Source organism: Oncorhynchus clarkii, chromosome 7, assembly GCF_045791955.1.
Source record: "Oncorhynchus clarkii lewisi isolate Uvic-CL-2024 chromosome 7, UVic_Ocla_1.0, whole genome shotgun sequence".
NCBI lineage: Eukaryota > Metazoa > Chordata > Actinopteri > Salmoniformes > Salmonidae > Oncorhynchus > Oncorhynchus clarkii.
In genome coordinates, this window is record NC_092153.1 from 69128463 (window position 1) to 69143421 (window position 14959).

Genomic DNA, 14959 nt, shown 5'->3' on the forward strand with positions numbered 1-14959 from the left:
GTGAGTGTGTGTCACAAAGGATCACAGGAACACTTCGAATACACATCTCATGTCAATGGGTTTTATTGGGTGGGTTAAGTCAATGAGCTCTGTGTTTTAGTAACAGAGAATGTGAACCTTTGTTCTATCTGTTAATTCCACACACAAACAGAAAAATCCCTTAGCTTTCATATCCCTGCACCTCTGGAACCAGCAGAGTCCAGTGTAACACTCCCTCCCGTGTATCTGAGGAGGGCTGACAACCCTCAGATGATTGGATGATAAAACGTATCCTGTTTTATTATATGATTGATAGGCTTTATCTTGGCTGACAAGCTGTGGCTCTGGCTCTGATTGGCTGCTGGGTGGGCTGTGGGCGGGCCTGGAAGTGAAGGCCACGCATGGTTGGAGGGTAATTGAAATGCAGTCAAAGCATGGGAGAAAGATAATAACGTGTCAGGCTTGGGCGCTTCTGGATAATGAACTACACTTCACATAATGCTGAGCCTGCAGGATACACTGCACCTGCACTGACAGAACAAAGCCCAACAGAACACACAAAGAGAATAGAACATAACATACACAACAACAAAAAACACACAGAGTCACACAAAATAATAATCCGAATATAACCTGCATGTCTCTCACGTCCCACACACACACACACACACACACACACACACACACACACACACATGCACACGCACACGCGCACACGCACGCAGACACACACTGGGGTTCCCCTTGATAAAGATGAGCAAAAATGACTGTATAAAATAAATAATTCAAATACTGCGCAATGTATGCTAAATACATGTATGCTAAAAAATAGGGAAATTATATTATTTCATACTAATACAATTGCTCAGAGAGAGTTTTGGTTAACAAATAATAATTGTTTTTCTCAAAAAGGTATGGGTGAAAAAGTATTGACAGCCCTGTTTGAAATACTTTTCAAAACCTCACTTTGAGGATAAAGGCACCAACAGACAGCATGCGGCGACCGGGGTGAAATTCTACCCAGATGGAGGGGTCTTTAGTTTAGTTTAGTTTATTAATTCGACCATTTAAAAAAACAAGCACACATAAAACTTAAAAGCCATACATGAATATGAATAAAATCATCATGAATAAAATAATCTAGGATAACACACATTAAAGTCTGGGACTTATTTCCATTGTGGTCCTCTTGAGACAAGATGGAACACAGTTAAACACAGTATGGCAGTGAAATAATAAAACAAAAACATAGAAGAAGAACATCTATCTCAGCAAAAACAGAGAAGAAGAACATCTATCTCATCATTCCAGGTACATCATAGGGGTTTTTCATATGGGCACAGAGGACATCAAACATATTTTTACTTTATTTTTAAAGCTGTCCAGAGAGGACGTTGTTTTTATAGGCAGAGGCAACTCATTCCATTCTGAGGCTCCAGTATACAAGAAAGTACTTTTCCCAGCATTACTCCTGAACCTGTATAAGCACACATCAGCAACACCTGATCTGGTGATGTGATTGTGTGCATCCCTAACATGAGGAAAGTAATCACTTAGATATCTGGGTGCAGGACCATAAATACTCCTGTAAACCAAACCTAGTCTAATATGGGACACCCTAGCCTCAACAGGCAGCCAGTTTAGTTCCTGAAAGCAGCTCCTGCCTATGTGTGTATGTGGACTCACCTTCAATACTACCCTGATCAGCTTATTCTGGGCTATCTGGAGCTTCCCCTACACAATTTCAAATCAAATCAAAGTTTATTTGTCACTTGCGCTTAATACAACAGGTGTAAACCTTACAGTGAAATGCTTACTTACAGGCTCTAACCAATGGCGCCAAAAAAAGGTATGTGTGTGTGTGCATGTGTGTGTGTGTGTGTGTGTGTGTGTGTGTGTGTGTGTGTGTGTGTGTGTGTGTGTGTATGTGTGTGTGTGTGTGTGTGTGTGCGTGCGTGCGTGCATGCGTGCGTGTGTGTGTGTGTAGGTAAGTAAAGAAATAAAACAACAGTAGAAAGACATTTGAAAAAAGAGTAGCAAGGCTATATTCTGTTAGTCAGGCCTATTGAGGTAGTATGTACATGTAGGTATCGTTAAAGTGACTGTGCATATATCGAGAACAGAGAGTAGCAGAAGCGTAAAAAGAGGGGTTGGCAGGTGGTGGGACACAATGCAGATAGCCCGGTTAGCCAATGTGCGGGAGCACTGGTTGGTCGGGCCAATTTAGGTAGAATGTACATGAATCTATAGTGAAAGTGATTAAGCATATAAGATAAACAGAGAGTAGCAGCAGCGTAAAAGAGGGGTTGGGGGGCACACAATGCAAATAGTTCAGGTAACCATTGGTTACCTGTTCAGGAGTCTTATGGCTTGGGGGTAAATACTGTTGAGAAGCCTTTTTGTCCTAGACTTGGCACTCTGGTACCGCTTGCCATGCGGTACTAAAGAGAACAGTATATAACTGGGGTGGCTGGGGTCTTTGACAATTTTTAGGGCCTTCCTCTGACACCGCCTGGTGTAGAGGTCCTGGATGGCAGGCAGCTTTGCCCCAGTGATGTACTGGGCCGTACGCACTACCCCCTGAAGTGCCTTGCGGTCGGAGGCCGAGCAATTGCCTTAACAGGCAGTGATGCAACCGGTCAGGATGCTCTCGATATTGCAGCTGTAGAACCTTTTGATGATCTCAGGACCCATGCTAAATCTTTTTAGTTTCCTGAGGGGGAATAGGCTTTGTCGTGCCCTCTTCACGACTGTCTTGGTGTGTTTGGACCAATCTAGTTTGTTGTTGATGTGGACACCAATGAATTTTAAGCTCTGAACCTGCTCCAACACAGCCCCGTCGATGAGAATGGGGACGTGCTCGGTGCTCCTTTTCCTGTAGTCCACAATCATCTCCTTAGTCTTGGTTACATTGAGGGATAGGTTGTTATTCTGGCACCACCCGGCCAGGTCTCTGACCTCCTCCCTATAGGCTGTCTCGTCGTTGTCGGTGATCAGGCCTACCACTGTTGTGTCGTCAGCAAACTTAATGATGGTGTTGGAGTCACCCATGCAGTCGTGGGTGAACAGGGAGTACAGGAGGAGACTGAGCACGCACCCCTGTGGAGCTCCAGTGTTGAGGATCAGCGTGGCAGATGTGTTGCTACCTACCCTCACCACCTGGGGGCGGACTGTCAGGAAGACCAGGATCCAGTTGCAGAGGGAGGTGTTTAGTCCCAGGATCCATAGCTTGGTGATCTTTGAGGGTACTATGGTGTTGAGGGTACTATGGTGTTGAACGCTGAGCTGTAGTCAATGAACAGCATTTTCACATAGGTGTTCCTTTTGTATGTTTGGGCGGTATGCAATTTGGAGTGGATATAGGGTCTCTGGGATAATGGTGTTGATGTGAGCCATTACCAGCCTTTCAAAGCACTTCATGGCTACGGACGTGAGTGCTACGGGTCTGTAGTTATTTAGGCAGGTTGCCTTTAAGTTCTTGGGCACAGGGACTATGGTGGTCTACTTGAAGCATGTTGGTATTACAGACTCAATCAGGGACATGTTGAAAATATCAGTGAAGACACCAGCCCGGAGCACATGTCCTGGTAATCCGTCTGACCCCGCAGCCTTGTGTATGTTGACTTGTTTAAAGGTCTTACTCACGTCGGCTACGGAGAGCGTGATCACACAGTTGTCCAGAACAGCTGATGCCTTCATGCATGTCTCAGTGTTGCTTGCCTCGAAGCGAGCATAGAAGTGATTTAGCTCGTCTGGTAGGCTCGTGTCACTGGGCAGCTCGCGGCTGTGCTTCCCTTCTGTCTGTAATAGCTTGCAAGCCCTGCCACATCCGACGAGCGTCGGAGCCGGTGTAGTATGATTCAATCTTGGCCCTGTATTGACGCTTTGCCTGTTTGATGGTTCGTCTCAGGGCATAGCGGGATTTCTTGTAAGCTTCCGGGTTAGAGTCCCGCACCTTGAAAGCGGCAGCTCTACCCTTTAGCTCAGTGCGAATGTTGCCTGTAATCCATGGTTTCTGGTTGGGGTATGTACGTACAGTCACTGTGGGGACGACAATAATGCACTTATTGATAAATCCAGTGACTGATGTGATGTATTCCTCAATGTCATCGGAAGAATCCCGGAACATGTTCCAGTCTGTGATAGCAAAGCAGTCCTGTAGTTTAGCATCTGCTTCATCTGACCATTTTTTTATAGACCGAGTCACTGGTGCTTCCTGCTTTAATTTTTGCTTGTAAGCAGGAATCAGGAGGATAGAGTTGTGGTCGGATTTACCAAATGGAGGGCGAGGGAGAGCTTTGTACGCGTCTCTGTGTGTGGAGTACAGGTGATCTAGAATTTTTCCCCCTCTGGTTGCACATTTAACATGTTGATAAAGATTTGGTAGAACGGATTTAAGTCTCCCTGCATTAAAGTCTCCGACCACTAGGAGCGCCGCCTCTGGGTGAGTGGTTTCCTGTTTGCTTATTTCCTTATACACTGACTGAGTGCGGTCTTAGTGCCAGCATCTGTCTGTGGTGGTAAATAAACAGCCACGAAAAGTATAGCTGAGAACTCTCTAAGTAGTGTGGCCTGCAGTTTATCACAATATACGCAACTTCAGGCGAGCAAAATCTAGAGACTTCCTTAGATTTCGTGCACCAGCTGTTGTTTACAAAAATGCACAGACCCCCCCCCCCCCCTCTTACCGGAGTGTGCTGTTCTATCCTGCCGGTGCAGCGTGTATCCCGCTAGCTGAATATCCATGTCGTCATTCAGCCATGATTCCGTGAAGCATAGGATATTACAGTTTTTTATGTCCCGTTGGTAGGATATTCGTGATCTTACCTCGTCTAGTTTATTGTCCAATGATTGCACGTTGGCGAGTAATATTGACAGTAACGGCAGCTTTCCTAGTTGTCTTCTGCGGGTCCGGATGAGGCATCCAGCTCTACTTCCTCTGCGTCGCTTCCTCTCTCGGATAATTGGGATGTCTGCCCTGTGGGTTGTTTGGAGAATATCATGTGAGTCTTGCTTGCTGCTGTTGTTGTTGAAGAAATCTTTGTCTAATCCAAGGTGAGTGATCGCTGTCCTGATATCCAGAAGCTCTTTTTTGACGTAAGATACGGTTGCAGAAACATTATGTACAAAATAATTTATAAATACCGCGGAAAAAAACACATAATAGCACAATTGGTTAGGAGACTTTAAAACGTCGCCCATCTTCTCCGGCGCCATCTTCCATCTTAGGTCTGGATCCAGAAATAATTGCTTCAGTTTTCCCTAAGTGCAGAGATAGCTTATTATCTCCAAACCATTTGCTTATGTTAGTAAGCTCTGTGCTAAGTATGCTCTCCAACATAGTTTTACTTTGTGAGACACCAGAAGTGTAGAGTCATCCGCATAAAGAAAAAGACGGCAAGAACAAGCATCTTTCATAACGTTAATATACAATAAAAACAGCAGAGGCCCAAGCACGCTCCCCTGCGGAACGCCACAACGCATTGGTTTTGCCTGAGACAGTGAACCATTAACCTCTAATACTTGCTCCCTTCGGCTGTGTTCGTGCCTGGGGAAGCTGTTAAACCGAGCCATAGAAAATATAATTCTGCTCTATTATTCAAGCAGAGCTGTAGTTGTTGACCAATCACAGTTGAAAACGTGGCCTGCGTGGTGGTACTTCAGCAAGAATGTCCAATTTGCCCACTCCAGCTAGCTAGCTGGCAGTTTACAGAGTCATGTCTAACGATTAAAAATACATGTTTTCTAATAGATTTTTTGATAAATAATTTCTGTTGCATGTAAATAAATGTTTATGCATGCATATGGTGTGAAAGTGATAATTTTTTTGCATGTCAATAATGTTTGTTTGTTTTGTTGCTATGGTCACTGCCAGTTGGCACCCTTCTGTGTGAGAGAATGGGGCTGGAGGGATGGTGCTATTTTGTGTATTTATTTGTGCTGATCTTAACTTGTTTCGTACATCATTTTTCCGCCATCGTTTCCTATGACAAAAAGAGCTTCTGGAAATCAGAACAGCTATCACTAACCTTGATTTGGACGAGGACTTCTACTTCAATAAGTCAGAGGCGAAAGACATTGATTATCCTGGACCAGGCCCAAATCTCTGAAGGAGGAGGAGGCGGCGCTATAGAAGCCGACGTGTGGGATACCTGACGAGACTACTCGGAGAGTTGTTTTGTGGATTTTGATGTATGCTTGGGGTTATTGTCTTTGTGGAAGATCCATTTGCAGCCAAGTTTCAACCTCCTGACAGAGGCAACCAGGGTTTTGGCCACTGGGTAAAGTTCATGATGCTGTTGACCTTAACAAGGTCCCCAGGACCAGTGGAAGCAAAATAGCCCCATAACATCAAAGATCCACGACCATATTTTACAGTAGGTTTGGGGTTCTTTTCTGCTCATTCATTCTCATTTCGACACCAAACCCACCACTGGTGTGCGTGTCTTTGCTAAATGGCATTTGCACTTGGATTGGAACCGGTGCCTTGGTCAGTTTACATGAAAATAGAGCTCTTTGGCCATGCACACCATTGGTGGGTTTAGCGTCAAAATGAGAATGTATGAGCAGAACACACACATACATACACAAATCCCAGTACATGGGGTGAAATTGACCCAGGGAAAGGAAGAGTGTGGGCCGGCAGTGGCTCGGAACAGTTCATTTCACGCCTGTCCTCCCTTCCTCCCCCTGCCCCCTACCCCTCCCCAGTCATCAGGGAGAGGTTAAACCCCATCCATCAACAGAACTGATTATGTTTATTGATTAAGGTAATGACTGATGTGTAGATGAGGCCTGACCAAACCCAAGCCTGAGGAGGAGTCACACAGACACACACGCACAGCCTCTTGTCTGTATCCGTATTCCTGTTCTGTTGTCCATACAGCAGCTCAGCTCTGTGTGGAAATCTACTAATTCCCCATAATAAAGCACCTAATGATCATCCTTAATGATCAGCCCTAAAACCATCCAGCCGTGCCTCTCTCTCTCCACCTCGCCTCACTGGCCCCTGTAGGTCTAGAGGCCTGCTGATTGGATGAAAGGTGTCCTACACCAGTCATGCATCTGTGAACGGGAACACGAGGAAAGTGCTTACATACACAGAAAGAAAAACAACTGCTGGGGACATTTTACCTCTGAGTGTTCTGTTCTCACACAAGATCAGCTGGGGACGTTAGACAGTCAAAAGGTAGGCAGACACTCCCATCCAACACATAAACACAAGCACACACACTACCCGTATACTGCTACAGTGTTGGATGTTAGAGTATTGCAGCAGCAGCCTGGTGCTGAGCTAAGCTCCACATTATCAGAAAATGAGAGACTGATGAACAGAGCTAAATGGGGATATGTATCTCCTCATCACCACTGACTTCACACTCAATCACATTACACAACCGACCACTTACTGTACATACAGTACAATATGTACTGTGTGAATGTAACATATCCGGGTCGTATTCACTAGGAACCAAACGGACTGAAACAGGGAGGGACTACCTGAACTTGTCCAAATAAGAAACTCTATTTTCATAGCAAAATGTTTTTTGTTGCAAAATGTTTTGCTACAGTTTATTATGGTGTGCACTAATGATTATGACCCATGTTTTCCTCTCTCTGTGGTCATCGACAATCTCTGGTTTTCAATCAAACTTATTTCAAAATGCTGCAAGTCTGCAATAATGTTTTATTTAAATGCAGCGTTTAATTAAAGCTCAATTGAAGGAAAAGGAGCATAAAATCTGTTGGAATAAAATGACTGTCAACATTCAGGTGTAAGCACATAGGGCCATATGGCCAAGTTTTAAATCAATCCATCTGCTTAACTCAGACTTTCCCAATACGTATGCACATTAGTGCTCAGTTCTGATGCTGTGAGTTCACTACAGTACAAATAGTGCTTAAACTTCAAAATGCCCATTGGCCAAGATAACACAAACTCTGTATTTTTACAGTACTGCAGCCAGTGCTCTGGGTCCAGCATTAGGTTTGCAAGATTACAGAAATCCTGGTTGGAGGATTCACAATTTTGTGCTTATTCCCTTCTGATTCTGTGAATCTTCCAACCAGGATTTCTGGAAAACCTGGGAATTTTTGGAAAGATTACACATTTTTGCAACCCTATCCAACATACAGTATAGTACATTGTCTCCACTTGGATGACAGGTGCTGTAGTGTTCAAACCATAACCTCTGTACACACTGGGGAGCACATGGCTGCTGCCAAGTGGTCATTTACTTTCACTTAGGGGCTTTTTTCTGCAAACCCATCTCTCTTTCTCTCTCTCTTCTCCCCACTCTCTCTCTACCCCACCCATTGCCTCCAGCCCATCCCACCCCATCCCAACCCATCACAGCCCATCACACTCAACACACTCTTATTCAATTTGTCTCCTTGTCACATTTATATCCTGGGGTTGAAACTCTTTACTCCAGAGAGTGAACTGGAGATGAGATGAGAGAAGAAACCGTGCTGTGGTTAATGGGCTGTGTCCAGTACACCCCCCCCCCCCACACACACACACACACATGGAGAGATGGGCCTCTGATCCACACACCTGAGTCCTTTCATACACAACACATCAGTATTCAGCTGGGACACAGAAATGTGTCAGCAGCCATTAGATGAAAATGTAGCATTTCACCATACACTGTGTGTGTGTCTCTGTGTGTGTATAGGAATGAGATTAAGATTGAGGAAAGAAAGATATACCTTCTGCAGCAGCTGGGATCCAGAGTATTTTGCAGAAATTGATTTAATTTCTCCACCAAACGCTGAGGCCCATAACTTCACCCTGGAAACCAACAAAACATTTCTATATTGTTATTATACCAGTTCAGGTGAACACCGGACATTCTGTGACATTACACACACATTTTAATAACGTACAGCTGAGATAATAAGAAAACACAAACTGCACCAGAAATTTCTAAACAAATTTCAAAAAATTAAATCATAGATCCATGGATATCTAGAAGTGGTTTGTGTGTTATATGGCTGGTGTGAGTATAAACTATTTTCTTGAAGATACTCCTGTTCTTAAAAAAACACAAGACCCTCATATAAGAAATACATTGTTTTGATGTGTGTTGAATTTGCCTCCATCAACAAATGATCAAATACACTAGACCTACATTGTAGATAAGTGATATCATTCAATGTAGCGGTTTATTCATGTTTGTTTGGTGTTTATGATGTGTTATAAATTGATAGTTTATGAAGCTAAAGTTGATGCAAACTTTTGCCTAAAGTCTTCCTTAAACTGTACATTGTAGACGGTGGTGTCTCTATGCAGACCAAAGTACAGCACTCTGGGTTAACATCGACAAATGAACAAGGTTTTGTATAGTAGTTATTTAGGACATATCTGTATTTTGATTAAAAGAAGGACAACAATCAGTTTAAAATAAAGACATCTGTACATTTAAATAGTGTGTACATGTCATATATGAGGTGCTGTTCTTATGCCAGATATGATCTATCTATAGCAACAATAGACTTGGGGTTAGGGTAGAGAAGTCTATTTTTTGTCATTATTTATTAGACACCAACACTAATAAATAAATAACAAAAACGATGTATTATTCGTATTATGCAGTTGTTGTTACATTGTTATTACATGCTGATGTTTTCGGCTTGTTTATCATTTTTACTATAACAAATCTACCGCTTACACACTTCAGGAAATATAACTGAAAAACTCAACAACATGTGGTGTAACTATTGCGGAACTAAAATGTTAAGATATGACATCCTCCACTCACACTGAGAGAGGAATCCCTTGCTGGGACCCTATCACTTCCACCACTGCCGTGCCCAGTATAATCCAGAAGAGAAGGAAGCTGGCGCAGTACACGTGCGAAACGAGGATCTTCCAATTCCACAGCATCTTCACGAGCATTCCCGACCACGGATCCTGGTACAATGGCTAGTACCTCTCTAGTCCCGAAAACGCACTCAGCGCGAAAAGCGGCAGCCCCTGTTACCGGCACATATTTATCAGTTTCCCTGCTGCGCCAGTCCCGCATCCAGTTGTCACTCCTAAAGGGACCCGCGTGCTGAAAGAGAGCGTTGACCTATGAACATAGGCACAAACCGCTCACCACCAGAGGGCAGAGAGAGAGAGAGAGAGAGAGAGAGAGAGAGAGAGAGAGAGAGAGAGAGAGAGAGAGAGAGACGCAGAGCAGAATTAGGCCGATACCCGCGAATTATCTAAATCCAAAAAAGAGCCGTTAAATTCTACAACCATTAGACCCAACTGTTATTATATGTATGTGAATAACTCAAGTAGGAGAGTTTGGTAAAATAGAAGGTTACCATATTCTAATCAGACACTCATAATGCACCTGTTCATACATCCTAGAAAGGTGTTGGATTGGCATTATGCCCATTATCTTAACATCTTCCTTTTCATATATAATTAGCTCGATCACTTCATACCATTTTAATACCAGTACATTATCATTTTGTAAAAATATTTTGAATTTTTATAAAATACAAAATTTAATTATTCACCTATTAAGGGACATAGTCCCCATAACACAGGGGCAGACTTATGTTAGCCCTTGTCCTAGTGTGTCACACTGGTAGCATATTGGGCACCTCTGGGACGTTGGGCACCTCTAGGACGTTGGGCACCTCTGGGACGTTGGGAACCTCTAGAATCCTCAGGGCCTCTCCTTCCTCTTCCACAGCCTCCTGAAATGTTTATTTATTTTAATTTTATTTAACCTTTATTTAGCTAGGCAAATCAGTTAAGAACAAATTCTTATTTACAATGACGGCCTATCCCGACCAAACCTGGACAACGCTGGGCCAATTGCGCGCCGCCCTATGGGACTACCAATCATGGCCGGTTATGAGACAGCCTGGAATCGAACCAGAGTGTAGTGACACCTCTAGATGCAGTGCCTTAGACTGCTGTGCAGCTTGGGAGCCCCAAATTGTGGAGGCACAGACTGTCACGCCCTGACCATAGAGAGCCCTCGGTTCTCTATGGTGTTTAGGTCAGAGCGTGACTAGGGGGGTGTTCTAGTAATTTATTTTCTATGTGGCTGGTTTGTATGGTTCCCAATTAGAGGCAGCTGGTAATCGTTGCCTCTAATTGGGGATCATATTTAGGAAGCCCTTTCTCCCACCTGCTTTGTGGGAAATTGTTTTGAGTGAGTACATGTAGTACTACGTTTGTTCACGGTCGGTGTTTGTTTATAGTTTTGTTTAGAAGTTTCACTTTAAATAAATATGCGGAACTCAAATCACGCTGCGCCTTGGTCCGTCTTTCCACACGACCGTGACAGAATATCCCACCAAGCAAGGACCAAGCAGCGTGCCATGGAGGAGAAGGTGAGTTGGACCTGGGAGGAGATCAGGAGTGGCTGCGAGACCCTTCCTTGGCGGGACTCGCATAAAGATCAGGAAGGACCGCGACGACGCCGGGGGCCTCTGCCACAGAAACCCCAAGATTCTTTTGGGGGGGGGGCACATGGAGCTGGCGGCTGAGCAGAGGGAAGAGCCAGAGACCGTCAGGAAGGCGATGGAGAAGTTGGGGAAGAGAGAGACAGAAGAGAAATGTTGGTCAAGTGTGTTCTGCTCAACATTCGACCAGAAGAGCCTGTCAGCAGTCTGGTGAAGCCTGTGCCGGCTTCACGCATCTGGCCTCCAATGCGCCTCCCCAGTCCGGCATGTCCTGTGCCAGCTCCCCACACTCGTCCTGAAGTGCGTGTCACCAGTCCGGTGCCACCTGTGCGGGCTCCACGCACCAGTCTGGTACGTCCTGTGCCAGCTCCCCGCACTGGCCTTGAAGTGCGTGTCACCAGTCCGGTGCCACCTGTGCCGGCTCCACGCACCAGGCCTCCAGTGCGCCTCCCCAGTCCCGCTCCTAGGCCGGAGCCTTCCTCTGCGCCGGTGCCCAGTCCAGGCACAGCGTCCAGTCCCGCTCCAAGGCCAGAGCCTTTCTCTGCGCCGATGCCCAGTCTAGGCACGGTGTCCAGTCCAGCTCCAAGGCCGGAGCCTTCCTCAGCGTCGGTGCCCAGTCCAGGCTTAGCGGCCAACCCAGCTCCATGGCCGGAGCCTTCCTTGGCGCCGGTGCCCAGTCCAGGCACGGCGTCCAACCCAGCTCCATGGTCGGAGCCTTCTTCTGCGCCGGTGCCCAGTCCAGACTTGGCGTCCAACCCAGCTCTGTGGCCGGAGCCTTCCTCAGCGTCGGTGCCCAGTCCGGGCGCGGCGGCCAACCCAGCTCCATGGCTGGAGCCTTCCTCTGCGCCAGTGCCCAGTCCAAGCTTGGCGGCCAACCCAGCTCCATGGCCGGAGCCTTCCTTGGCGCCGGTGCCCAGTCCAGGCACGGCGTCCAACCCAGCTCCATGGTCAGAGCCTTCTTCTGCGCCGGTGCCCAGTCCAGGCTTGGCGTCCAACCCAGCTCCGTGGCCGGAGCCTTCCGCTGCGCTGGTGTCTAGTCCGGGCACCGCGTCCAACCCAGCTCCATGGTCAGAGCCTTCTTCTGCGCCGGTGTCTAGTCCGGGCACGGCGTCCAACCCAGCTCCATGGCCGGATCCGTGGGCAGGGCGGGGGCAACGACCCACGCAGGAGCCGCCACCGACACGTTGCCTCTAATTGGGGATCATATTTAGAAAGCCCTTTCTCCCACCTGCTTTGTGGGATATTGTTTTGAGTGAGTACATGTAGCACTACGTTTGTTCACGGTCGGTGTTTGTTTATTGTTTTGTTTAGAAGTTTCACTTTAAATAAATATGTGGAAGTCAAATCACATTGCGCCTTGGTACATCTTTCCACACGACCGTGACACAGCCAGCAGAGAACTGCCCTGGTGGGGTCTTGCCGTCTCCTCATTATGTGTCCTGCCCGCACCATCCAGAGGATATTCCCAGTCTTCCCATGTGTCCCTCCTGTTCCCTATGCTTTCCTGAACTGGGGGTATGTCCTTCCGGTTCCTTCCATACTTTCGGCCCTTTACTTCCACTTCATATGACCTTGCGCTGATGTGCCCTATGCATGTGCCAAGACTCCATGTGGCATCCCTGGCATAAGGTGACAGGAGCACTCTGACAGCTTGGCCTTGATTTTTTTTGACTTGTCCTGACGTGCACGTTTGTGAGCCTGAACATCCCCAATGACCTATGGTACAAGGAGCTTGGGAGCTGTTGGCAACAGAGAGCGGGTGCATCTAGACATTAAGCGCGGTACAGGACTGCTGCCGAAGCCCTCTGTGGGAGTATTTCTCCACGCCAAAATGGCTTGCCACACATCTTTGCCTTCGTGCATAGTATTTGTGATAAGAGTCTTTGCTATTTTCTCTGCTGACTCCGCCTTACCATTACTCTGACTGTGGTAGGGTGAGGAGGTCACATGATGGAACTCCAAGGCTTTTACAAACAAAGCAAAGTCTTGACTCATTGACTGCGGCCCATTATCCATTAATACACCACTACCATATCTGCTAAAATGCTGCTTACAACAGTCACTGATGCAAGCGACTGTTGTGTCAATCCATTTCTCCACCTCCCAAAAATCGGAATAGTAGTCCACTATAAATCAAAAAGGAACATTCTTTATTGTGAACAGATCCATTTCCTCTTTAGACCAAGGCCGTGCTGGTACATTATGTGGGTGCAGCGTTTCCTTTTGCTGCTTAGGTAGATTAGCATTACATATGCTGCACACAGCCACAAAATTATTAATTTATTGGGTCATGTTGAGCCAGAATACTGAGCTTTGTTGAGACTGGCTTCGACCCCTGAGTGCCCTGCATGGGTACGAGAGAGAATCATCGGTTGTAGAGTTTCTGGCACTACCACCCTGTCACTTTTGTAGACAACCGCTTCCTGCATTGTGAGTTCGGCTCTGTATGTCCAGTAGTCACTCACCAGGATGGGCGTACTCTTTCTTGTGTCCGGCCAGCCTCTTAGGATAAAAGACTGAAGCATTCAAGAAGTCTTGTCCTCTGCTGAATGAGCTTTGATAGCATCCCGTGTCTGCGGGGAGATGTTTTGATCAGTAGCATGGTTCACATCTTCAAACTTAGCCTGTATTCTACCTGTAGTTGAAGTCGCTTCGGGGCAGACAGAAAAGGTTTTTAAAGATAACCACAAGCAGCTTGTAGTCAGTGTGCACCGTGATAATGTCCCTACCATGAAGGTACTGATCATAACGGTCACAGGCAAACACTATGGCTAGGCACTCACTTTCAATTTGGGCATATCCTTGCTCCGTGGCTGTCAATGTCCTTGCAGCAAATGCAATGTGTTGCCCCTTCTGCACGAGCGCTGCCCCTAAGGCCTTTGTCACTTGCATCACATTGTAGGGTCACACTACCTCAGCATTGGTTGGTTGCTTACCAATTTATTGATTAGCTCCAACGCAGCCTCCCCCTGAGGAAGCCATTCCCACAGCACATCTTTATTGGTCAGCTGACGCAATTTATTTTACCTTTATTTAACTAGGCAAGTCAGTTAAGAACAAATTCTTATTTTCATAGACGGCCTAGGAATAGTGGGTTAACTGCCTATTCAGGGGCAGAACGGCAGATTTGTACCTTGTCAGCTGGGGGATATGAACTTGCAACTTTTTGGTTACTAGTCCAACGCTCTAAACACTAGGCTACCCTGCCGCAATGGCTCACATACATCAGACAGATGAGGTAAGAATTTGGCTGAGTAATTTACAAAATCAAGCAGTCGCTGTACTGCTTTTGTGTCTGTAGGTGTTGGCATTTGTTGTTCTGCCTCCACCTTCTGGCCTTCAGCTGTCGAATGATGTCCCATGTATGTAATACTTGTGAGCCTGAGCTTAACTTTGTCTTTATTTAGCTTTAGATTCATCTCCCTTGCTCTTTGTAAGAGCTGAGTCAGGTTGTGGTCATGGTCCTGCACTGTTTCTTCCATTGTAGCACCACAGCCGTATACCAGGATGTCATCGGCTATGACGTTTATTCCTGGTAGTCCCTGAAGCGCATCATGTTGCCTGA

At 46.1% G+C, this 14959-nt stretch overlaps 1 protein-coding gene across 1 annotated transcript in view; it reads right to left on the reverse strand.

Annotated features, from left to right (window-relative positions):
* LOC139413739 (voltage-dependent calcium channel subunit alpha-2/delta-3-like) overlaps nt 1-9868 on the reverse strand; it is a 77073-nt gene extending 67205 nt beyond the window's left edge. The window contains exons 1-2 of the mRNA XM_071161459.1: nt 9744-9868; nt 8692-8773 (exon numbers count right to left, since the gene is read on the reverse strand). Coding sequence (XP_071017560.1) covers nt 8692-8773; nt 9744-9868 — 207 coding nt within the window. The remainder of the gene's footprint in view (nt 1-8691; nt 8774-9743) is intronic.
* Between the last annotated feature and the right edge of the window lie 5091 nt (nt 9869-14959).